The sequence below is a fragment of the Atta colombica genome, unplaced genomic scaffold, assembly GCF_001594045.1.
Source record: "Atta colombica isolate Treedump-2 unplaced genomic scaffold, Acol1.0 scaffold51, whole genome shotgun sequence".
Lineage (NCBI taxonomy): Eukaryota > Metazoa > Arthropoda > Insecta > Hymenoptera > Formicidae > Atta > Atta colombica.
In genome coordinates this window covers 1,020,811-1,047,504 of record NW_017259541.1, presented here as the reverse complement: position 1 = coordinate 1,047,504, position 26,694 = coordinate 1,020,811, and the positions used below count along the sequence as shown (strand labels likewise).

The following is a 26,694-nucleotide window of genomic DNA, read 5'->3' as shown; positions in this document are numbered from 1 at the left end:
ATATATATATATATACAAGGTGTTTGGAAAATAATGATAAATCTTTCGCATAAGAAATAGACTAAACTAAAAAGAAAAGTCCTCTATCATTTCGTAATAGTTAACAAGATATTAATTGTTAAATTTGCCGAAAATTGATCTTTAATAATTTTTTACTCAAATACTTTACAAAAAAACTGCAGAACAAACAAAAATTATTTATTTTCTTCTCATAGAACTCTAAGAATTTTTCAGAATTATTCAATACCGTATTTTCTCATATTGATAAAAATGAGAAAATTGCAAAATGATAGAAGACTTTTCTTCTCAGTTTAGGCATTCTGCGAAAGATTTATCATTATTTTCCAAACAAACTCAGTGTGTGTATATGTATATATAAAAACAAATTCAAGATTATAATGAAATCAAATACGATAAAATATAATAGAAAGAAATGAAACTAATTCCAAGCTGTCCTTGTTTCAGTTTACATATGCATATGTATGCGTTCTATCTGTAAATATCGTATAAATTTATGTGAAAATATTAACGTTATTATTCTTGTGATTTATATATGTATAAGTGAACACAAATATGGTGCTGCCCTGTGCTGTCTTCAAGCATGGAGACAAAAAGTCTATTTATAGAAGTCTGTGCATCATTCTGTAGAAAAAAAGAAATTGCTTTCAATGAGATAAATTGTTACACTGTAACCGATCAAAGTGTAACAACTTGCCTCAACCTTCCATTTTCATTTCGAAAAAATATAGATCGATAACTAGTACATATATTTATCGATTCGAACAAAATGTGTTATTATAATCAAATGTATATAAAAGAAATATACAAAAGGATAATCACACATCTGTATATAATATACAATAACACAAGCAATTTATACAATGAAATATTTATTTTTAATAGTGAAAATGAAGAAAACATATGTAGCATTTTCTAAAGTTTAAATATGGCGACTGAACTAAGTGAAATTGTAGAATATTATAAGAATCATATATGAAGATTCATAAAAATGTGCTGCCACGTATGGCAACTAAAAAAAACTAATTGTAACAACTTGTTCTGCTTTCTCTTAATTAATCATTTGATCGTCATAAAATACGAAAAGAACAATTTTGTTGAAATACAATATTTAAAGATTTAGGTTACATAAATTGTTGAGATGATTTAAATTAAAATTGAAACAACTGAAAAACTGAATTTTATATCGCTGAGTAATTACGTATTTTTGAGAATATAAATATTGCTGAAGATGCATAAGTAAATACAAAAATTATTCATTCTGTGAATTTGCCTCCCAGAGGAATGAATCGTTAGAAGGAATTTCTTATGATGTCTCTTTGAATTCTAATTAATGGGAAAAAAACGTAGCTATTCTCTGAAATGTTAATATTTAATACTTTTAGAGTTGCTTCTGCCGTCTAAGTCTCCAATGTAGATCAAATGTCAATTGAATTCGATAGTGAATTTATTATTCTCTGTTTCGTCATGTAAAGATAATCCTTGATTCTTCAAACTCTTGCTTTCTTGCGATTCTGATCCTCTTTGGATTGTCTTCTCGCAGATTTGAATCTGAATATCGAGGTGAGAAAGCTAGCATTTGAGATTCTCCTTACGGTCGACGCATATTCGGTACGTCGCCATATTGCTTCCCTCCGCCTCTGTAAATCTCGCCCTCGGGCGAGATTTATTCGACTGTGCACCGTAGATCGAGCATTAATGAATTTTCCGATATTTTACAGCGCCGCAGGGGTTACGATCGCTGAAAGCCAACTCCCTCCCTTACTGCTTCGTATTTTTCGCCTTCATTTTCATCCTTTCCCACTCAAATACACATACTGTCTGTGTCACTCTCATGTATATCCATGAATAGTAGAGTTCTAAAAAATAAAGAATAAAGTGTGATTTAAATTACGGAATTATATGTGAATCATACATAAATTGTTATTTAATCATCGTAATATTGTAAAATAATTATATGGCAAAATGTTAAAAAAAAAAAACCTTTGTCTAGTGTAAAATTTAATCCGGTATATAATTTATTTTTGTTCCTAAATCGACCATTTCTTTGAGTGCTATCTGTTATATTGACATATATTCATATTTTTTACATTAAAACATTAGTAGTAAAAGAAATAATATGTTAAACATTATGATCATTGGAAATATTATCCATTTCACAGACATAATATTACTCTTGAAAAAAAACATTAATTGTTTTAATACCGAAGTTTTAATATTTAAGAGAACGAACATACTTTACACAGAGTAGATCCTTTAACCTACGACAGGACGGTTTCCGATTTATTCGCAGTCTCAGCACATCTTTCATCGCTCGACCATGGTTTTTCGTCGGCCAAAATGTACCAAGAATAAGTTTTGTTTACCAACCGCGCCGCGAGCGGTTTCAAATTAAAACGTCGGAGTGGCCGCGTGGGGCCGATTTTTCTGCCTTTCACAGTGAAGGTTCTATAAATCCGGAATAACGGTAGCGCCTCGATGATGCTGTTCGGCGTTTATAAAGGAGGCCAAAGAGGAGGGAAAATAAATGAGAGATGATTAGCATCAACAGGAGCATGAAAGACGATGTGAATATTTTGTCGTAAATTAACCGAAATTGGATTTATTAAAATTGAAAATCACACATACTATTCTAAAAATTTAAGGGACTACCTCCAAAAATGGGCAATTTCCAAGAAAGTATTACTTTATCAAGTGATTGTAATAAGATCATAATTATTCTTAAAATAAACGTATTTTCTGATAATACATTTGCTGTTCTACTAGTAAAAAAAAAAGTAAGTGTTTAGAGAACAACTTAAATTATTAACTTCAATTGTTTATTAAGGCTAAATATCTTAAACTGTGAGAATTACACATCAGAATATTTCGTAAATCTGAGAATTCAAGATTTTTATTTTCATTGATCGAGAGTTCGTAGCTGAGCTTTCGAATGTAAGAAACCTGCAGAATTTCAAGCTCGCCGAAAACATCTAACAAAGGATGGCAGGAGCTCTTAATCGGTTGAAAGGAGTCGGTGACCGCTTACACGGCACGGTTTCCTTTAAAACTTCTTAGTTGAATTTCCTTTTTTTCATGAAACTTTGGTGAAAGAGATGCTATCAGCAAAATGAAACACATTAAGCTTATTTTATCATCCTGTTCAGCTCCGATGACATTCTTTGATGTGCTTATCATTTTTATTGAAGTTTCAAAACTTGATTAATGAAAATAATTTGTCAATACATCGTTGCTTCATTAGGAAACTTTGATAAACAAGATCCCGAGATCCTGGGAAAAACATTTATCAGTGACAATCTACGTTTGCGAAAAAAGTTCAGATCACTGGGAAGTTCGATCCGTTCGCCACGTTACGAGCAACGCTCCAAAGAAATTGGCTTTGTTACGTCAGAAAGCGAAACCGTGCGTTTTCATCAGTTTCGTGTTCTAGAGTTTCGTGAAATACATGTTCGTCCTCAAAGGCTGCGTCTAATGGCTCGTGTCGCAAAAGTTGCCCCAGTCAGTTCCTCTTCGTCTCTTTATTGCTATTTCCGTTTAACCGGCATCGCATCACATACATCATTTATTTATATTGGGAAAGACGGATAAGTTTTCGAAATGCGTGGATATTTCAAGATATATCAATTCTTTATAGAATAAGAAATTTAACAACGAGGAATAAGAAATACATATCCATGCAGCATAGAAACTTGCAACAATATTGCTACAACGTACAAACGTTTGTAATATTATTGCAACATTGCCGGAATGATCTGTACGGATAATAATTGTAAAACTCATGAAACAACAATCTCAGAGTAGTTAATTACTTTTATTTTTAAAATCCTATGATTTCAAATATCTCAAAGGACGTAATAAGAATCCATAAATCCTTCCTTGGAGATGTCCTGAATTCAGAAACTCTTCAGGATTGGCTTATTCGAATTCCGGAGCTCTTAGAAACTACATTTCTTGGATGTTAACTGCATCGAATACTGGATGTCTTGCATCTAAAGTGTCTTGGATTCTTACAGATGCTTACAGTTCTACGCTAATCCTCCCCAGAAAATTTAATTCAAAGCTATAAGCTAAACTCACTGAACCGTTTTAATGTAAGTCATTAATATCCATTATCCGCTCTTACGTTTTCGTCATCTCAAAGACTTAAAAACCACGTAAACAGACCAACGTCGACAGGTCCTTCAATACACAGGAAACAAAGATCCGACTTACCGTGGCAACAACAATGACGAGAAACAGCGGAAAGTATCGTCTGAAGCGAAAGTTGCAGCCGTCGCAACGAGCACGCCGTTTATTTTAAGTTCTTTCAAACTGTACGCCGAAAGGAAACGGCGACCACGCGAGTTGAAAGAGCGCTAGACGATGGAAGAGAGATATAAAGGAAGAAGAAAGAAAAGGAAGGTCGACCAAAAAGAACGAGAAAGAGCAAAAGAGAGAAAGAGTGAGGGGGTATCGCGCTGAAAATAGAGAAAAGCGAAGAAATGGTGGTTGCTCCAAACCATTAGACAAATTTTATATATAGTATTAGAAAACTCGTTTGTTTTTGCCACACGTTGGTTATTGCTTTTCACCCCAGAGCAATAATCGACATTTCGACACTGCGAAACGAAAACCTTTTACTTCTTTTTCGTACGCAATAATTGAACAACTATTATCGTCGGACAAAGAAAGTTTTCCCATAGAAACAAATAATTCTTTCTAGTCATTACATTGTTCCTAAAGAAATTTTTTATATCTAAGCAATAAATGTAAAAACTATTTCATAACTACACTTGTGCGTCGATTCTTCATGTCTTTATGCCTGAAACTGATAAACCTACAGTCTCATCAATGATAACAATTAATCGTGATTCGTTGGGTCCGATCATTCAATAAGTTTTCTTTCTTCTTTAGCTTTGTAAGTTTTATAAATTCTTAATTTCTGAAGTGAACAGAATAAATTTAAGAACCAATTGGGAATTCGCAACAAGTAATCCACAAATCCTAACTTAACGCATTGATTCGTGTGACCTGGGTATAATATAATAGAATCTTGGCTGAGTAGTTCATTAACACATGGATCACGTTCGATTCCTCGCGTGATATCTGGGCAACGTGGAACCGCCGCTAAACATAATCGGCTGAATAGATGGATATTCATGCGGGTCGCCGGAAGGTTCTTGAACGAGGGTCTAAGGGATGGGACGGCATGATTCGAGACTTACATAATGATGAACCGAAATCCGTGGCATGCACGGCCGATATGTTACTGTCCGCTTCGATGGCGTCTGGTCACAAGTAGGATTGGAGATGAGCAAGCGGCGTATGGCGTACTGCTTTCCACCCATATTAAGTGGCTAACTCGCGGCCTGCAGGATGTAGTAAGGCATTTGCGAGTGACTTCGTTGGATGCTCACGAGAGGACTCGGTAGCGGGTGGAAAGTCTTGACTCGATTACTGTCGACTGCTAATATCGGTAGTCCACTCTATACAATCTCGCTTTTGAGGAAGAACTCATGGAACAAGGTGAAGAAAAAAAACGGCAAAAAAATTTATTGTATTTTATTGGACAGAATTCATAAATGCACTAAGAGAACTTCACGAAGCAATAGACTTTACTAGCTTAAAAGATGAAGCTAGTCGATGTGAAGAGAAAATGATTCAAAATTGAAATCATCTACGAAAGATAGACAACCTTGTCGATTTTTCTTTACATGTCCGACAAATCAGAATATAAAATCAGAATATAAAAGATGTTTTATTACAGTAACATCTTTTACATTACTTCAATAACAAGAGCAACAAAAAATGGAATCTGTACTTGTAGTAAGAATGATAACATTATACTCTGTTTTGAAATGATTATTGCTATGGCTAGATTTATAGTTGTTCAACTTCTATCAGAAGAAGATGGAGTTTGCTAGAAGTTTGATATCAATGAGACTTAATTGGAACGATTGCAATGATTCTGCTTGTTAGAGGTATTAGAGCATTTAATTGGACGAGTTTCTAGAAACGGCTGGAGTCGTTTATGACTCTAATAAATAGAAGCGATTTGTTGGCGATAATCACGGATTATAGAAAAAACTTCATGGGCCACCGCGTTATTTGTCAAGATTTACTTCTGTATCGTTTGTTGTCCGCTAATGTTTATCGCTTGCTATTAATCTAAAATTAACGTTAATAATGAAACGTTAATAACATTAATAACGTTAATAATGTTAATAACATTTCGTTCCAACTGAAAAAAATTTCATTTCCTTTTAAGTTTAAATTAGATTTCGATTTTTACACATTTTCAAAGATTTTAAATATTTTCTTTTTCTGAATGATATTGTTATTTTAGTATTCTTTTGTTTCTTTTTCACGCTATTTCCATGTTATTTCTAACTTTTCGTTTGTACTATTTTCATTTGCGTTCTACAATCATTTTATGCGTGTTTATTAAAACAGATGACTCTCGCAAAGAAACGCAGCTTCATCGATCTTCTCGAAGCGATGGTTCGTTTGCGGGGGAAACGTCTTCGACTATTTCCGTACGTTTGCACGGGCACGAAAACACGAAGCTACCACCGCCTTCCTCCCGCCGTTCATGCATCGGTGAGACAAATCGATGCTTCATGAATTTACAGCGAATGAGTCGCTCAGTCGTTTCATGAAATAGCGCGTTACAAACCGATCCCCATTGATTTGCTGCGATTTGTAAACCATCGGTCGCTTCGCTCCCTTGCTCTCGACCTCATCCCCTTTTCTCTGCAAGAAAACGCAGCTGTGCTAAGTTTTCGTCCAACAAAATAAGCGAAGCAATTGTAGCACGAGATGTCCTGGGCGGAGTCGCTTCTCCCTGAAATAGATTTCTGTGAATCGCTAATATGCTGAGAAAGATTTAATGGAATTCTCTGACTTTAGAAGAGAGTTCGCAAAACACCGCAATGTCCCGAAAGATGTATTACGCTACTAACAATCAGAAGTACGCCAGCATTTTGTAGTCGCCTTTTCTTGCGGAATACTTATTCTAAATACAAAATAATGATCTAAACTAAACTGTCGAGATGTAAACAAACAATAATTAGAAATTTTCAGATGATTAAGAGCAACAATAACTCAAGTTGGTGCGCAATAGTTTGATATTAACAATAGTATATTTCAACTCTTACATTACAAATCGATCAATCGTTTCACCTCCATTCGAGCAATGAAGTAATTACATGTGTTGATGAATTTCTTGTGATGTATTAAATATTAAATCAAATAGCAAGTAGAGCCTCTCATTCGAAATTTAAGAGACATAACTGTCAAAAAACCGTACAGCTAAATAATCGCTAAAGGAGAATATAGAATTAGCGCAAAACCGTTGTGAAGAGGAAAGTGAATCTTGAAAAGACTTACCTATTGCATTCCTCGATTGCACACTGGAAGACATTATAATAATGTGTCAGAACGTACTTCTATATCGAATAACGTTCGTTACAAAAATGAGCATTAAAACATGATATTGAATATAAAGGAAAGTCATAGAATAAAATAAACATTTAGAAATATAATCTCCGATGTACATTATATAGATAGTCAAACATATGATAGTCTATGTCATGCAAAAGTAAATATGCAAAAGTCATGGATTGAAAAATTATAATGACGTATTGTATTTTTAACAAGTCAAATAATTTCAATTTTTATCAGTAAATTAATATTTAAGTTAAATCATACTTTATTTATTTTTATCAAAAACTTTTTAGATAAAATAATGTGATTTCAAAACTTGTTAAGAATGTTTAAATATGCATAGTGTAAAAATTCAGTGTCATTTTATATTTAAACTATTCTCTTGTAGCTTAAATATTAAATCCGACACTAATCTTTTCCTCAAATATCTTTCGTTATCTAATATTTTGGTGTTATCGGAATTAAATTTGTGTTTGAATTATAATCTGTTCCGAGATGACTGACAGATTTTCAGTTTTTTGTCATTTCATTAATGTTCCTTGATTCTAATATTGAATTTTTTACCAGTCTATATAAGAGGCGTTGCAATTTTTATAACCAATCTTGTAAACTACATTTTTCTTTGAATTATGTTCTAGTGAATCTTTTTGAGCTTTAATAATCCCATCAAGTTTAATTAGGCTGAAGAAAGACAATTTGATATTAAGATTTTTAGTGATGTTCTTAAATTTTTCATAAATCACATGAAATTCAATCATCAACATCATATGTAATTACTTCATCGCTGAAGATGGTTCGAATGAAACTAAAACGTTCGATCGATTTGTCATGTAAGAGTTGAAATATACTATTGTTAATATCAAACGAATCAACTACTGCGCTATTATTGCTCTCAATCGAAATTGCTCTCCCGAAAATTTCTAATTAATGTTACTTATTCTAAACTTGATACGATTAGACTTTAAGTCCAGTTCTTGCATAAGTAAAACTTTTCAAGCTAAAATATTAAATCCTTAAATTTCAGAACTAAATTTAAATTCTTTAAATTTCTAAATTCTTACATTTTTACTACTTTCTGAATGATTTTATTTTTTTACATTACATTTACACACGTCTAGAAAAAAATTATGTTTAAATTGAAGAAACCATTTCTTTTGTTGATTTTTTAAGTTAAAGTAAAAATATCTTTGAAAAAAAAAATAAATAAAAAATTACTTGATTTCAGGAAATGAAGGAAATCAAAGAAGAATTTATTTGATTTCAAGAACGTTTAAATCAAAGAAATTTTTCTTTGGGTGCATCTTCTTTAAAAGTACAATATTACAGAGAAATCAAAAAACACCCACAAAATTTTATTTTATTTTTCAAATTATTATAATTATATATATTTAAAACAAATTCTTAATTAATTACATCTTATTAAATAACCGAAAAGTTTTTGCACCAAAAGATTTTCATTTGTTACTGAACTGAAGAGCTCCATTAGATGTCTGGAAGAATTTATTCGCGGAAAGATGCGCGGATATAATGATGCATTCCTGAAGCGCCTTGTAAAGTTTGTACAAATACAAAAGTGGCTATCTTAAATATTAATTATTTTATTTTTTTTTGTAAATATACTAATGATTTGATAAACTTTGTGGCTAAACTTTTTTCACTTTGTATCATTATTATTAAAAAAAACAAGCTATACGCGAAGACGTACATAATTCTTTACTTCTTCCTTTTTCTATTTATTAATATTTACGAATGTTATAATAATTCTATATAAACTTTAATAGTCAGTAAAAGAGTCTCGAATATGTTAAAGGATTTATCACGAAACTAATGTTCTTTTGTAGGATTAACATAACCGATAAGTTACACAAGTTTTGGCAAGTTCATCTGCACGTTATTTTACCGGCGGCTTTTGCCTTTGACTGACAATAAAGCTAACACTCAGCTTACTGGCATCCCGAAGCCTCTCTTCACGCATCAATATAATGGAAAAGTTATCGGAACGCTTTAGAGCGGATCTTAAAAGTTACGGTAACAAATTCGCAAACGTTAACTCATCGGCTTCCTCTTTAGACGTCCTCAAAATTAATAATGCATGATGATATTATCAGTTTTCATGTTCGAGAGAGAAAAGCTAATAAAAAAGAAAAATGCTTGCTGATGCTAGCTGAAATTACATGAATACAACTCCATCCAATATCTTTAATTTCTAATTGATATTATATTATCTGATCTTGTACGTCATGGTAGCATTTTGGAAGCATTTGTACATAATTCCAAATTACTTTTGTAATTGTACAATTATTGAAGGAGAATAGGTTTTGAAATTGCTTTCACTCGATTTCGAATACTAAATTAAAATATAGATTTTATTAGAACTTCAGAAGTGCAGGTTGGCTTATTATTAATTATCTTAAGGTAGATATCACACTGCTTATTTTATACGAATCATTTTATCCGATTAACTTTACATGATTTGGCTTGCGTAAATCATTTTATGCGAGCATTATTGAAGAGCATTTCGAAGCGATGAATATGGAATATTGATGTTGGAATTAGTAAGCTCTTTTGCAACCTAATTAATGTGGTGTCTGTTTACAATACTGACCATATTTAGCGGACATAATATCAACACATTACAATATGAATATATATGATGATGAACACGTTGTTTTTTCAAGAGCAAATTCTTTTAAAAATTTCGAATTCGTCTGTCCGCAATAATTTTTCACAATTTCATTAGTAAAGAAAAATTCAGAGACGTTTTTAGCATTTCCACGGGTAAGACGGCCGATTCCTAATGAGGTCGGGATAGTTTATCGCGGAAGCACATCAGGAATTATGAATGCGGCCGTAAACGGCAGCCAACACTTTTCTCGTTGCAAGATGGCCGCAATGGGTATCGTGCAGCGGGCGCAGCTCCCATTAAGCATCTCCAAGCTGCAAGTAGACCGGACTAACTACGCCCCGCTCGACTTCTTACATTCTAATGAATATAAATATCGCCCTCTCGCTTCGTCTGAGCTGTTCTGCCTAGCCTCTCGCACCCTGTATAATTGTTTCCGTGGGAGCGTCTAGACTTCCAGATAAAGTTCCTATTATTTTACTAACAGTGCATCCCCCATCGCTTCTCCGCCAGCGTCTCTAACAATCTTTCTCACCTCCCGCTCTTCTCTTCCGCCGCTAGCTTCCGTATTCCGCCCTCCGATAGCGGTCGAGAGCTCCGCTTGAAGTAAACTCTCTCCGCTCGATAAAATCTTCTGCGGCTCCACAAATTTTATTTGTCGCATTCTGTTTGTTTAATATCTACATATCGTTCGCCGAGAATCGATACGCGCCTGCCACGCCCCCACGTTTATTTTGATGAAATTCCTGTGAGCGGAACATATTGTGTTCCTAAGTGGTCACACCGTGGCCAAAATCTGGGGAAAATCGTCGAATGGGAATTCAACAGATCCCATTGGATTCTTGTCTGTATTGGAAATTTTATCATCTTGAATTTTTTGTAACATTTCTATCACTTTGAACTCTTGACGTAATTTTGGCTCCGAGTTTTAAAATTTATGCATTTTGGCATCTCTTAATTTGTAGAGATCTTTATTTGACTTGACACTTTGTAGTCTTATTCTTTGAATCGTTAATACGTTTATTTTAGATTTACATCTACTTTCTTAAATATTTAGTATTTTCATAGATGTAAATTCTCTACATTTTAATTATTGGATTTTGAATTTTAATTATTGAACTTTCCCTCTTGTATAAGAATAATATATGTGCAGCAAATAAGAACACTGAGTTGTGAATGTAATTATGCTACTATATATATATTTTTGTTATACAGCAATCAATATTGAAATATAATATCTGCAATTGCTACAATATTGAATGTCAAATGTGAAAAGTTGCTTTTAAGTGACAGCAAGCTAACGGCGGCGTTTAATCCGATTCTACTCTTTTGTGCCCGATAACATAGCGGTGTTCATATATTTCATTCCTTGTAGGAGCCAACGATAGCCGACACGTTATTAAAATATTTATTTTCCAGTCGGAAATAGCTGTTCAACGCAAACATAATTTACTGATGTTTGTGTTATGCACGGATGTGGGTACGTTCGTAGACCATCGTTGATCTCAGTGTATTATCTTCAATTAGCTGATGGAAGTGATACAAACCCTTTTTAGTTGACCATGGTTTAAACTTCACTTAACCCGCGTTAAATTACGCATTTCAATGTAGATTGTAAATGACGTCCGTCTTAATCTTTCGAGTGAGTCTCTTCGCTAGGATTACACGCCAGGATTGCAGGGATTGTTAGAGAGACTAGGATTCAGTAGACGAAAATTACAGGCAACGAGGTAGATGAAAATACGGAAGCGATGTGCTTCGCAGATCGCTTTAAGCGGTATTATAATAGCGTTGTCGTTGAGGTAATTATCATTTGAGCATAGCTCTTAGGAAGATATTAAAATCATCTACTTTGGTATTAGAAAGTTTTTGATATTGCGCGATTAATTTATATACCTATAAACGTTTTTAACGTTTAAAACTTAAAGTATATCCAATAATATCTGTTATTTCTTCAATAGAGAGAAATACATTATCGAAAATATCTTTCGCAAATTTTAAGCTTTAAAATATGGAATGTTTGAAATATAAACCTGAAAAAATTAAGGAATTCTAAAGTATACTTAAGAAGAAAGATTAGCGATTAGTTTTCAACCAAACTACATTACGCAAAAAAATTAAGAGACAGTTCTTTCTGCCCTTCCAAAAATAAGTAATTTTCAACAGAACTTCAAACAATAAATACGAGCAATTAAGAGAAATTCGCATAATTGGAGGAATGGATTATATTAACATATATTTCTCAGTACTACATATAACAAATACCGAACGTTTCAGCTTAATTCGAGTCATGTTCAGCAGTCTAGTATAATAAAATCTCTTGATAAATAATTCGAGACATCTGGTAGTCTCGTATAATACAACTTCCTTAATTCAAGTAGTCGTAAATCAAAGTAATCAAGTGCAGCTAGGGAGTCTCTCAGATTATCAAATCTGAAGTATGTAACCGTCATTTAGCTGTTAGACTAAATGCTAGCTGTGGAGAGCTACTGCACAATGGGATACTATAAATTAAATCACGATCGGCAAAAAGAATATTACAACGCCAAGCATCTTTAGCGACATATTCACAGTGTGTCGAGAATTAACTTTGCCAAAATTGATCAAAATGAGATTTGAAAAACATTCTACAGCTTGAAATTTCTACTTTTTAGATTGATATTTCAGATAACGGTCTGATTGATTTTTTACGAAGCTGCACACAGTTATAAATGGAAATCTGTCAAATCTTCAAATTTTTTACGAGCTTTACAAAGTTTCATTGACGTGAATTAAAAATCGCACATAAATGCAGTTTCGAAAGATCGAATTTTTGTACATTTCCTATTTTTGAAGGACAGAATAGGTGATCTTTTAATATTTTTTAGTATAGTGTAATAAAAATTCTAAAAAGAGTTAAAAGAGTTGAAAGGTATTTTCGAACTGTGTACATTCAAAGTGTCGACACGGCTTTTGAAATGTTCGAAATAAACACGCATTCACGCATTCGGAAGTATCTTTCATGACGTAACAATGAGACATTTGCTCGTGCGAGTTTAATCGATTGAGATAGTGAGTAATCGTGGCACTCGCGGTGGAGCTTCCGGCATGTAACAGGACATCGTAAGTCCTCTTAACATGACTCGCACAATGGCTGGCAGTAAGGCCGATGTGTTTCCATGACCGGGTCAGTTCCATAATACCACGCGGACGGCGCAGCAAGAGCCGACCGTGGGATGAATGTTACATGTGCATGCCACTCAGCAGATTGCAGCCGACTGAAGTGCAGTCAGATATGCCGCACAACGGTAGTAGCATCATCCTCGAATGGCGTGGACACTAGCGATGACGTTCGTCGAAAATCTAAGCTACCCATTGGCGTAGCTGCGATAAACAATCGTATTTTAAAATTCCATTATTGGTCTTTTAATAAAAATATGCGAACGCTCTAAAAAAAAAAAATTTTTAATTAAATTAAAAAATATTCAAAATTAAATATTAAATAAGCAATATAGATGTCAAGGTATCGAAATAGCTAGAAAGTGGGAGTTAAGATAATTATCACAGATATCCAAAAGCCCACAAATTTCACTAAAGGTTAACAATTCCAACTATCCAAGGTACTAAAGTTTCACAGATTGAAATTTCCAAAGATTCAAAGTTCCAGAGTTTGAAAGTTCTAATGGCTGGAAGTTTGAAAAGTCCAGTGTTCTAAATATCTGAACTTTCAATGGGCAAATACCAAGACGGCGCCAATGTAAGGGTAGTCTCCCATCGTAAAAATGCCGAGTGGTCATTTATACGTATGCGGTACGACGTAGTCGAAATAGTTAAATAGAGATAATGGACCGAAATGGGATTGGCTTCTCCTCGATGATACTGCTTGTTCGAATTATGAAGATGGATGAAAGCAATCACACACTCGCCACAGACTATCTGTAACTTTATATTTTCCCGGAACAAATCATGCTCTAAACATCCATTCTCTTCTGCATCTTTTTTCTGTCATTTTACATATTACTTCCATTTCTGTCATAAATATGACGCACGAAATGTAACTTGGTGAAGATAATAAGTTATTATCGGTAGTAATTGATTGTCGCTGCTTATACATAAATATAATTTTAAAAAGCAAGATAATATATCCGACAGATTTATACAACTACAGATCGTTTCCTTCAAAAGTAATACAACAAAAATAAATTTTTTAGAAATGGAAAAAATTATTTTTCAGTTTAACAGAAAATTATTGACTATTCAATAATAACGACAAAAATATCGTTTTAGGAATATAATTTTCAAGTAAGGGAACGATGTATGCTTTTGTGTAGATAGAGCGGACTAAACTGAGTCGAAAAGTCTTCTACCAATTTGCAATTTTCGCAATAGTTAACAAGATATTAAATACTAAAATAAAAATTGCCAAATATTGGTTTTGAATAATTTTTTACTTAAATACTATCAATTTTACAGAAAAATTGCAAAAGATAAAAATCATTTATTTTCTTCTCATAGAACTCTAAGAATTTTTTCGGAATTTTTTATCAACTTTTTAGTACTGCATTTTCTTATTTTTACCAACATGAAAAAACGATATTAAAAAATTCTGAAAAAATTCTGAAAAAAATTTTAAAAGAATTCTCAGAACTTTATGAGAAGAAAATTAATGATTTTTGTCTCTTACAGCTTTTTCTATAAAGTTGATAGTATTCGAATAAAAAATGATTCAAGACTAATATTTAGCAATTTTTAATAATTAATATTTTGTTAATTATTGGGAAAATAATAGAAGACTTTTCTATTCAATTTAGTCCGCTCTATCTACACAAAAGTGATTGGCAAAAACTTTCGGGACACCTTGGATATACATAATTAAATCATTTCGTGGATTGCACGGAAATATATTTATATTATTTATATTATATTATATTTATATTATATATTTATATTATATTTATAATAATAATAATAATATTGATTACGAATAACAAAGATAATAAAAATAACGTTCTAGCTTGAAATTCTAGAGTACTTCTTGAATTCGATGTTCTATCATTCACAATTGTGCATTGTCTTTAAAGAGGCAAACATTAGACATTGTACAAACTACAATAGGTCTAATCTCAACCCCAGCACAATTGAGATAAAAGTAAACAACGGTGAAACCACTACCATAGCACGGTGCAATGATTGAAACGCGGCGTGGAGTATCCATTACTTAGAGAGTATTTTCAGTCGACGAGAGTAGCCGTTCTTCATTTAATTATTTTCTCTTGATATCTCACGGCTCTCTGAATCCATCTGTAAATTAAGTTGGCCACCGCCTCTCTGAAGAGGCGCGCTGGCAAAGATTGCGGAAGAGAGGCTCACAGACACCTGCAACCCTCGCTTTATACGATACAAAGGGAGAGCCTCCCTATTCTTTTTTAGCACGCGTCTCTCACTTTGGCGTTCAATTATCCACCAAGGGCAATGGAGTCACCAACTTCTCAACCGAGAACCTGCTTCTTAATGCGTTTCCGTGCTAGCTTCTACGCGGAACAATTTATGAGTGTTTTCTTCAAGAATGCATTTATCTCGGAATGCCTAGCGTATTGTACTGTAAATTCGACATCTGCAATTTTCCTTGTACAGCTTGTTTTTGCATGCAGCCTGTTCAGAGACGATTGTATTTTTAATACCACATTCATCTGCGATAATTGAATTAGTTTAGTGTTTATAAACTAGATAAGTCAATTGTTACGCATTTGAAAAAAATGTATATGTTTTATTCAAGTTTCATTTGGAATCATTTAGGCTGGAATTCATAATCACGTACAATAATTTTAAATCCTTAATTGAGAACATAATTAATTACAGATTCATATTTTGGATAATATTTAACAGATTTCAAATTATAGATTCATCAAATAAGATGATGTAATTGATATAATTTATGAGAGCTTTTCAGTTTAATATTACGTTATAATCATAGATATAGTAATTATTTAAAAAATGTCTAATAATTTAATAATTTATTGTAGATAACTATAATCATTATATGACTGAAGATGTGTTAGAAGAAGACGACATGTTAAATGTTTGTAAAATACTTTATGTACATAAAGTTTATTATTCAAATAAATAATGATTAAAATTTATCATTCATCAATCAGATTGTAGAAATAACAAGTAATTCGCAAATCAGCATTTTATGAATTAAATATGCCAAGATTATGATTCTTTGCGTAAAGATTGTATGTATAGATTGACGAATAATCTAAAATGAAATTATTCGTCAAATGGGATCGTCCGAGTTGGATCTCTTTGCGTTTTGATTTTTTTATGAGACGAATAAGAAATTATTTTAGACTTTCACACATTAATTCTCGGAGAATGCCTTTATTTCAGTTTAACAAAAAGTTGTCTGCAATGTATTAATGCGATAGATACAATCGATAATGCAATTTCAAAGGCACAATATCACCAAGCAAAATTTTGGAATCGCTGGTATGTCGAAACACGATGTGGTAAATGATAATAGTTGCTCCGAATTTACGTTTCGGAATTTTTCATTGCAGTCATTCTTGATGAATGGAGCATGGACACAATACGTAGCGTACTACGGTTTAACATATTTTATGTGATATATCGCGACGCCTTTTGCCACGAGGCCATTGATCGTTACGGTCACGGTATCCGTGCGATATTTCATACATTTCGATGAGGTATTTTGAGATATAATCGTCGGAATCTGGAACCAGCAGCGATGCGATAAAAAGTCATAATACCCTCATTTATAATGGCCTCAGGCCAAGCGTACAGTCTGCCAGCGACAAATCGATATGCATTTTTGACCGTGTTAATTGGAAAACCAGTGACCCTAGAAACACGTGGAGAGATTCATACCTCGCTTCACCTCACCTCGTATACAGTTAGATTTGGCTAGTTTACGTTGGTTTATATTATGTTACGGGCAGATCAAATTCCAATTTGATTCGATCTAAAGAGCACATAATCTCTAATTTCATAGGTCAAAATTCAGAATATCCAAAATAATAGAATTTAAAAAATTGAAAATGTTTAACGTCTCGGAAATAATTCAGAAACTATAAATTTAGGAAAGTCCAAATCCCAAGAATATGCAATATTTCTACTATTATACTTGTTACTAATTAATTTTTAAATTGATGCATTTTTTAAAATTATGTGATAATCATTAAAAAAAAATCTTATTAATGTGATATTTAAAGGAACACTTTTAAAGTATAAAAAGTTTTCGCTCTGGAAAAAAAAAAAAAAAAAAATCAAAGAAACCTTAAACTTCCACGAAGCGAAAGCTCAAAATCAGAATACCCTAAACTCCAGATCTGCGTGGTATGTACGTATATGTATATATAGTTTAGTCGGCACGCTTCAGTGAACTCGACTACGAGTAAACGTAAATGGCCGGAGGGAAACACTGTACAAGGGAAAAAGGGAAATACGCGAAGCTGAATGCGAGGGCGTAACGATGTAACGACTTTTGTGCGAGGAATGCGCGCGATATCCATGACGAGTCTCGAGTGCGAGGAATCTCTACGGAATGCCCCGAGATATAGCAATATGCATATACGAAACTCAACTCGGGAGTTATGCATAGCATTAAATGTAAAGTATAATATGCGAAAATGAGAGCCTTTTTAGCAATGAGTTCTGATCGTGATAATGGAATGTCGATAATTTGTTGTGTAAATCGCGTCGACAATGAAGATTCGGTAATCTGAAAAAAATATAGAAATTTAAAAATATAGAAATAAATCACAACAATGGAGTGCAATCCAGTCACGCAGCTATTTTTTTGTTTCGGCAAAAATGGCTTTAATGGTGAAGTATCCCTTTAAAATGTATCTCCTATAGTTTCAGAGTAATGTTAGCAAAAATATGAAAAATCTGTATTCTTTTTGAAGGAACGCTTTTCCCGTGGAATCATTTTGTGCAAAACAAAATAGCTATGCAATTATGTTTGTAATATATTTGCATTTCTATAAAATTTCAGATTTTTAGAATTTTTGATTTGTCAAATTTTTTTGCAAAATATAAAATAGAAAATAGAAAGGAATTCAAATAATTGGAAATGAGCGAATACCAAAGAGATTTTTGGAGAGATTATCGGCTTTATATATTTTCAATGATTTAAAAAAAAAATTGTCAAGTTTAATAATTTTATATATGAAAACGTCAGTATTCTAAATATAGAAAATCAAATAAGAAAAAAATAGCTGTATCTTTTAAATATAGAAAACTTTAAGAGAGCAATATCGGGAGCACACAAATTTTCACGTAGACAACCGCCACCAAAAACCACAGCGGATTCATGGCGGTTGCTTCTGTGGCGTCTAGACGGGTGATGTATTTGACCGGAAGTGAGGTCGATCGATTATAGTAGAGAGAATGTATAACGATTGACGTGCCGCGGTACATCGCTCAAGCGGATGTAACGGTATCGTGTCGTAATTTCGGAAAACGACGCTCGAGGCAATGCTACATTCGCTGCAGAAATACAAACAGCGGGGACACGGGGAGAGTAATATAATCTATCTCTCTCTCTCTCTCTCTCTCTCTCTCTCTCTCTCTCTCCCCCCCCCCAATTTCGAATTGCCAACTCTCCAGTCGCAACCCTTTCCCCCCCTACCCCACCCCACCCTCATACTCTCCACTGGCTCCTCCGCGATAAATTATGTGCGTAGCCTGTGGGGTAAACTGCGACCTATGGCAGGTATGCAGTAACGATCGGAGGAGTTAGATTTGGACGGCCACATTTCCAACCGAAGTTGCTTGATTTTGAGGGAAGCTTCATGATTATTGCAAATCGAAATTGTAATGTTGCCCGGGAACTTCATGATTATTGCAAAGCTGAATTATAATGTACCGAGGGAACTTCATAACTACTACAAATCGAAATTGTTTGTTTATGTTTTACAAAGTTCTGATAGATTTCTAGAATTTTAATAAAGTTATTCCGAATATACGTTTACATTTAGATATGTATTATTTATTTATTTTTATTTATTTAAAATTGCTGATCAATTATTTATAATTGCATATATGTACGTACAGACAATTATAAATAGAAATTGGACAGATAAAAATTAATCAAATAAGGGAAAAATTAATCCTATTTTCGGAAGGACTCTTGGTGCTTAATAATGTTTGTATATAAATTTTTGGCGAATATATTTTTTATAAATTGTCCGCTGATTTGATTTGTTTGATTGGAAATGTAGTCGCAAACTGAAGAAACTGAAATATCAACCTTTACCCTACTGAGGGAAATCCACTAATTATCAAGCGATTCCTGCAAGTTTCTTTGCGTCTTTCCGGTAATTATAAATTACACTACATTTTATTATTTTCCAAAATGAAGTGCCAATATTTATTCTAGAAAGTTGAAAGTACGTTGATGAATTTTTAGAGATTTTTTTAAATCATTCTAAATAGGTGAAAAAAACGGACGATTTCTAGTCTCCGTTAGTATGGATGAGGCATCAAATTGTACTTAGTAGGGTAAGAATTAATATTTCAAATTAGATTAATTGTCGATTTAATAATCATGCCATTGATGCTAACAGGCATCTCAAAATCCTGCAAAGATATAGACATACGCATATATACATACATACACACACACACACACACACACACACACACACACACACGCGTGTGTGTGTGTATTTATATATATAAAATATGATAATAATTTAATTTAAAAATGGACACGTTTGCGAGATGAGCACAACTAGCTCAGCATTAAAGTAAAAAATTAGCTGCGAGATCTAATTTTAGTCTTTTTAGTCGAGTTATGTCTTTTGTATAAAAATATGATTATACATAATGGTATATTTTATTCAACTGAATAATTACAAGTTATAATTAAAATTCTTTCTATAAAAATATTTCAAACCTTTTACAATGTGGAAATTTAGAAGTGATTTAAAGTTAAAGTAATATCTCGCGGATGTCATGTTTAAATACTCAAAAAAATTCATATTTTTACATCTCCTTTAATTTTCACTATATTCTCCTTTGAGGAGAGAAATGAACCATAGGATCGTTTCAAGTATGAGCATTAAAGATGAAAGCCGAAATTAATCTCTGCCGGGGGGGGTTAATCAATACCGCATTACTGCGAGTTCAGATAAATTCTTGCTTGAATAATAAAAGACTATTACTGATAATAGAAATGCAAGTTAATCGCATTTCCAGCGGAAAGCTAAGCGTTACAGTATCGCGTTATTAAATGCAATAAAGCTTTTAGAGAACGCGTTTAAATGCATGAAGCGTAGGACTCGCAGGACTTATCCCGCGGAACCTAGCCAGGAGTCGCGCGGCTTATCCTGCGTGGCGGACAGGAAACGGGCAGGTTCTACCTCGCGTCTAGACATATTTACGCGCACCACGATAACCGGACTGTCCTTTTTAAAACGGAGCTTAAAAGCTTTTCGGCCCGAGGAAGAAAAAGTCACACTACAGTGTGACCGCGACTTAAAACGAATACTAATACGCTATGGAAATGTCTTTAGATTTCTTCTTTTCCTCATCTCACATTGTGTGCACATAATTTGTTTATGCTGCAAATATAACGTTTATAAGCTGTACCATTTATGATGTGCTGTTTATGATATAATAATCAGATATACGCATTCTAATACTTCGTCTGCAACCTGTTTTTACTCTTCTACACCGAAAGCATGATTTTGCTAAAGTTAAAATATCTAAAAATTTAGCTAGATACAGATCTGAAAATAAATTTGAAAATAAATTTAAGCATAAAAATAATTACGGAATTTCAAGCATGATGAGCAATGCTGCAAAAAGTTTTGACATTCTGGCAATCAGCTTGAGAGTCCTACATTATAATTATTTTGATTCAACAAAATTCTATTCAGATCTGTATCTAACTAATTTTTTAGATACTTTAGCAAAACCGTTCTTTCTTTGTAGGCTTTTAAAAAACTTTGGAGTTACCTTTCAACATCTCCGTTATATTACCAAATAGATTTTAATAAGATATTTTAAGAGGAGAAAGACTAGACTCCACCTTCTTTTATTTCGAAGTTTGAGAGTGAAATTTTGCTTGTATCGAAAGACTCTTGCGGGAGATTAAAACTGCTGCGCTTGTTGAATACAATATGATTATTTTAATTGCGAGAAATTAAGGCAATTGTATTCACGTACACTACAACACATGAAAAGATACGTGCATATATTTTACCTCTTGTCATAACCTCATGAATCTTTGAAGAAGTGCAATCGCTGTTACTATCTTGAGGGAAGAGAGACGTGGACATCTTTATAGATGTTTTCTCATTACTTCAATTCTAGACTATAGCGTCCGACCAGATGCTGAGGATGTTTCGCATTCTGGAAAACGACTGTTACCATTACTCTTTGGACATTGATAAAAAGAACAGTCAACGGCTTGGAATAAGACGGCTAACACAATTCTCACGCAATTCTTTTCATAATGAGAATAGAAGAGAATTAATGAGATCTAGCGTGACATTTATTATGCCCTAATTTAATGAAACTTTTTTAATTTCTAATACTAAGTACGTAACTAAAAGCTCCCAATCTTTTTCTACTCTAAATTTCTCAAATACTTTTGCATCCATCATTTAAATCCATCATTAAATTGGCTAAATTATTCAACATACTCGTGTATGTATGTGTAATCTGATTGATATTTATGAGTTCAATGGATATAGACATTTTCTATGATGAAAACTACGTTATGAAAAATTTATAACAAATGTTTTTCACAATCTTATATAATTTTAAGTTATATAATCTTATACTTACTTTGAAAATGAAAGAAAGTATCGTTCAATTATGTTAACTTTAAACAAAAATATAAAAGAATAATAAATTCACGAATACCAATTAAGGAAATTTTGAACTAAGATTAATTACCCATGCCAATCTCGATTGACTCTTTCCTGAGATGCATTTTAAGCTTTTCCTCAATTCGAGAATGCAATGTTAAGCTCGAAATAATCGTATACGTGTTAAAAAGCAGCGACTAAACGTGTCCGAAGATGTGTTTATTCGTTATATGCAACTTCAGAAATTGTATCTGGCGGACAGTGGAACATGTTCGTCACTGAAATAAGCGGTTATATTCTTCCTGACATACAATTCTGAAGACATGATAAAATGGAGACTGGAAGAATCGAAATAAAACAAATAAGAAGACTGATGAAAGGAACTCATGAAAGGAATGCCGCAAATCGTACACATTTTTCCTTTTCCCACTTTTTTCCGCAGCTTTCGATGGCCGCCGCGGGTGACCGTAAATCTCTCTTGTTTATTTTTCCATCAATACTATTATTCGCAAAATTGTCGACGAGTATATTGTTGTCGTCCAAACAGATGGCAAATTTCATCTCAAGATCACCAAACGCAGAATATCTCGGTAATCAATTTAAATAACAAAACAAAAACATAAAAAATAACAAGATCTCTTTTGAGTTTTTTGGTTATTTTCTTCTAAAAAAAAAAATAATTAAATATATTGTTAGAAAGTTGAAAATATTCTGTTAAATAATAAATAGTATTTCGTCATGCAATAATTTTGAAGTTTACTATTGTCAAAAAATATTTTAGATATTAAGAGAATATTGATTGTGGCTTTTGTTCTTCATTTGCCATTCACAATCAGTAAGCATCTAGAACTAAAATCAAAGTTTCAGTTCTTTTACAATAAAGATCGTCCATTTGCATAAAGACATACATTACTAAAATAATATTTTAAAATTTTTACAGTATGAAACTTTTTCTAGATAATCTATAATTTATAGGGGGATTCAGAACAGAATTCTGTTTATAATTTCATGTGCCGTGTAATACAAAAGCGTTTGAAAAATTGAAACACACGTACATATACATAAAATATAAAATAAAACATCTTATGTCAAAGTATATAGTATGTGTATAAAACTATAAATAAGAGTCTATCGTGGAATTATAGATCGTCCGAAGTGTGAACTCTAGACATAATTTATTAAGTGTCACTGGCTTCGATAGATTTAGGAAAGAAAAAGAAAGAGTGATTTCGAATTTTCCAGTTGAATACATTACGGGCGGTCGATAAACGTGAACGTTTATGGAGAGTAACACGTGTGAGAGGGTCATCGTTCCGTCATTCTATCTGGCCCAGACGCTTTGCGTGTACATTGGAATACGTGTACTACGGATTGAATAACGTCGTCCACGATAATGGAAGGCTTTGCCAAACCATGTATCTACAATACCGCACTATCGGTATCGAACACTTGGATCTCTCACGGTACTGTGATCTTCTCGAAAAGCCAGAAAGAGCGCAAAATCCCACTAATCACAGGATTTAACAACTCGATCGCTCTCACGGATTAGACACGACATGGTATAAACTTGGCACTCGCAGCATCTGAGATTTCTGTCGAGAGAGAGGAGAGTGCGATAGATAAAAAAATGTACTTTAATTATGTAGAAAATAGCTATCGATATATTCTATCGTTTTTAACATCAAAAGCAACGTTGAAATATTTTTTTTGTAATAAAGCAATCTTTCATCCTTTTATTAATATAGATTTAGTAGAAATAAAATTATTTCTACTAAATCTACATTATAATGTAGAAGCAATTAATAGAGGACTTATATAGAGATAAAACTTTATTTTATTCTTATGTTATATAGATGGATTATTTCTATATTTTAAAAACTATTTTTAATCATATTTTGTAGAAATATTTGACACAATGACATTTGCATTTATATGACCACAATAAAAGTGATAAAAGAATCATTTTTAGATTCGTGTACAATTTTAAATTATGAATTAAAAATTGTTTTTAGTAATTGTGTTGTATATGTAAAAGTATTTAATAAATACATTTATATAACGATAACAAATAATAAAGAAATTTGATTTTAGTTTTGGTACAATTTCAAATTGATTCATATTTCTGACAATTATTATTTTAGCAACGTTATTATTTCCCTATATTATTTAATATTTTAAGCATACCTTTAGAATATTAAATGTACACAATATTATGTACATATTACACAATATTATGTGCCTATTGGGTTTGTTGATTTTGACGCTCTAATTACACAAGCAATTACAAAGACTCGAGATATGTCAAAATTAAGCGTAACAAGGTAGTAGTCAAGAAGTTTCTCAGATTTGCCTCGGAGATAAAACGAAAGAAAGCAGAGAGGCTCGCGGTCGGTACATGTTCCGTCGTTCTTCCAATTTCCGGCATTCAGCCGGCAGCCGCGCGATTTTGCGAAACGGCCGTTTCGCAAAAAATTCTCGACACGACTCCGCACTTTGCCCGAGCGAGACGAATATACCGATTTACGGGACTGCGGGAATTCCTGTCGCTTGTGACCGAAGATGGCTGGTGATATACCAGGATTTCGTTGAGAAGTTGAAGTACGAAGTGATGGAAAAATAACTCATGTGACATATAGACGATTCTCTTTTCTACATACACACGTTTCGAAAATTATGTAATCTTATAAAATATCTATCTCTCTTAAATTAATCTTCTCTAAACAATATTAAAATTATTTTCATCAAAAATTTATATTTATATTTCATCAATTCTTAAAATTGCGATTGCGATTTAATTATAATACTTAAAATTTTCAAACCTTTTGTTTTATTGATTTAAGTAAAAAGTAAAATTTAGTTAACGTTAATGTTTATCTTTTCTTTCAAGATTCTAATTGTTTTGATGGCAACAATGCAGAGTGTCAACCTGTAAAATTAGCTGATGCCCTGCTGGAAAATAAGGGATCGACATTATAATTTAATGGAAACGAAAAAATAAACAAAAGAACGTCACTTGACTGGAGACGATTGAAGATGGCGTGCTTTCGCGGGCTTGAGCGTATTGATTTGCAAGGACTTGTGTGAAAGTCTTACGAATAAATGACATTTCCACCCCCGAACAAAATAATGTTTGTGCCGACATCTGCACAGGGTTGTAGCAACCGATATTGTCAGGAGTTTCCTGTGAACGTCGCAAGATGGCGAACGCTGACACGTTTTCCACCCTTCGTATCGTGGAGTGGTTTACCACCCCGTCTTTCTCATTACTCGTAAAAGAAGCTGTTTCCATGTCATGGGCGGAGAAGCGGCAAGGAGTAGGAGATGAGCGAAAGGGAATGGGCGAAGAGTATCGGTCGATCTTTAGGGAGATTTTCGTTGATTTACAGCGCCATTATTGATGCGGCGCTCGCTCGCGTCAACCGGTTTCTCGGGGCATATGGAGACGCCGTAAAAGGGTTGTAAATCCATTATTTACACGAACATGCGAACCAACGAAGGAAGGTCGTTCTTCGAGGCACTGTGAGTTACGAGACCGACGTTTCTGCGCACCGCGATGCCTCGTAAATATTTATCTTGTGCCAGCTAGAAGCAACACACCAATAAAACTGATTACGTCGCTCGATAAAAACCGTTCGTATATATCGAGAATTGATTTGTTCGTGGCGCTTTTTTCCTAATCTGGATTTGAACTACCTATTTCAACGTGAAAAATTTGGAGTAATCTTCCAATATACATATTATAGTTTACCTTGATCTTTAATTAATTTAATTCCAATAAAAAGTATTTTTCAAATTAAAAGATTGTGAGAGTACAGCGCATTAATTATTGCGCACATATTTTCAACTAGTGTACTATACATATATAATTTATATTCAACTCATGTATTATATATAATTTATATTGAAGTTATTATTACAAATTTATATTCCGTTTCAACATGTATCTTATTTCTGATAAACAATATTTGGAATATGCATTAAGAAATTGATTTACGCCATCCTTTATATGTGTTTATATTCGTCCTACAATCTTATCTACACTTATTATTTTCTACACTTATTATTTTCTATTTGTAAATGAAAACTTTACGTATATATTTGAAAAACCATCTTAGCCTTTTTTTGGGGAACGAAAATGCATTTCGTATAGACGGCCTTCATAAACGTTTCGAGCAAGTTACGAGCGTGTGTACTCTTTTTATAGCGAAAAATACACCATCGTTCGGGTGGAGGAATGGTTTTCCTTTTATTAGGATATAGCTTCACGCGAAGTGATTTATAGCAGTAGCAGCTCCGTTGCACGCGCGCGAACCGCACGTTCACGTGACACAAGATGAAAATATCTCCGCGCATGTGATTCGCGATACATCAATTTTATGCAGAACGCATCGATCGCGATCTGCCTTTCAATTTTCATGTAAATTTCGCGGAGATCGCGTGCCCCTGTCGCTTTCCCTTGTTCTCTTGGCGCTTGTTTCGAGATCGTTATGATGTATAGGACCCCGGAGAGACACGAGCGTGGACGCGATTGTGCAGCAACTATCGCTGCAGTGCTTCTTATAAAGAAGAAATGAGATAAAATATTTGTGCCCTTTACAATGTAGCTTCTGTTCCATAAATATCATGATATGCACGTAATGTCATTCGATATGCAAGACTCTTGCGTAAAAAAGTGCATATTTATAAAACTTATTTATAGAGGAAATGAAAATTGATCGTCTCCATAACATTTAGTAATAGAGTAAAGTTATATTAATGGAAAGAACGATTTTGTGAAAAGAAACGATTTTTCAAAAGAAACTCAAG

General features: G+C 33.2%; 1 protein-coding gene across 1 annotated transcript in view; it reads left to right on the top strand.

The window, feature by feature from the left end:
* The window catches only part of LOC108691765, a 55,160-nt gene that overhangs the window by 6,867 nt on the left and 21,599 nt on the right, over positions 1 to 26,694 (top strand). Inside the window, exon 3 of the mRNA XM_018199668.1 lies at positions 13,699 to 13,705. Coding sequence (XP_018055157.1) covers positions 13,699 to 13,705 — 7 coding nt within the window. The remainder of the gene's footprint in view (positions 1 to 13,698; positions 13,706 to 26,694) is intronic.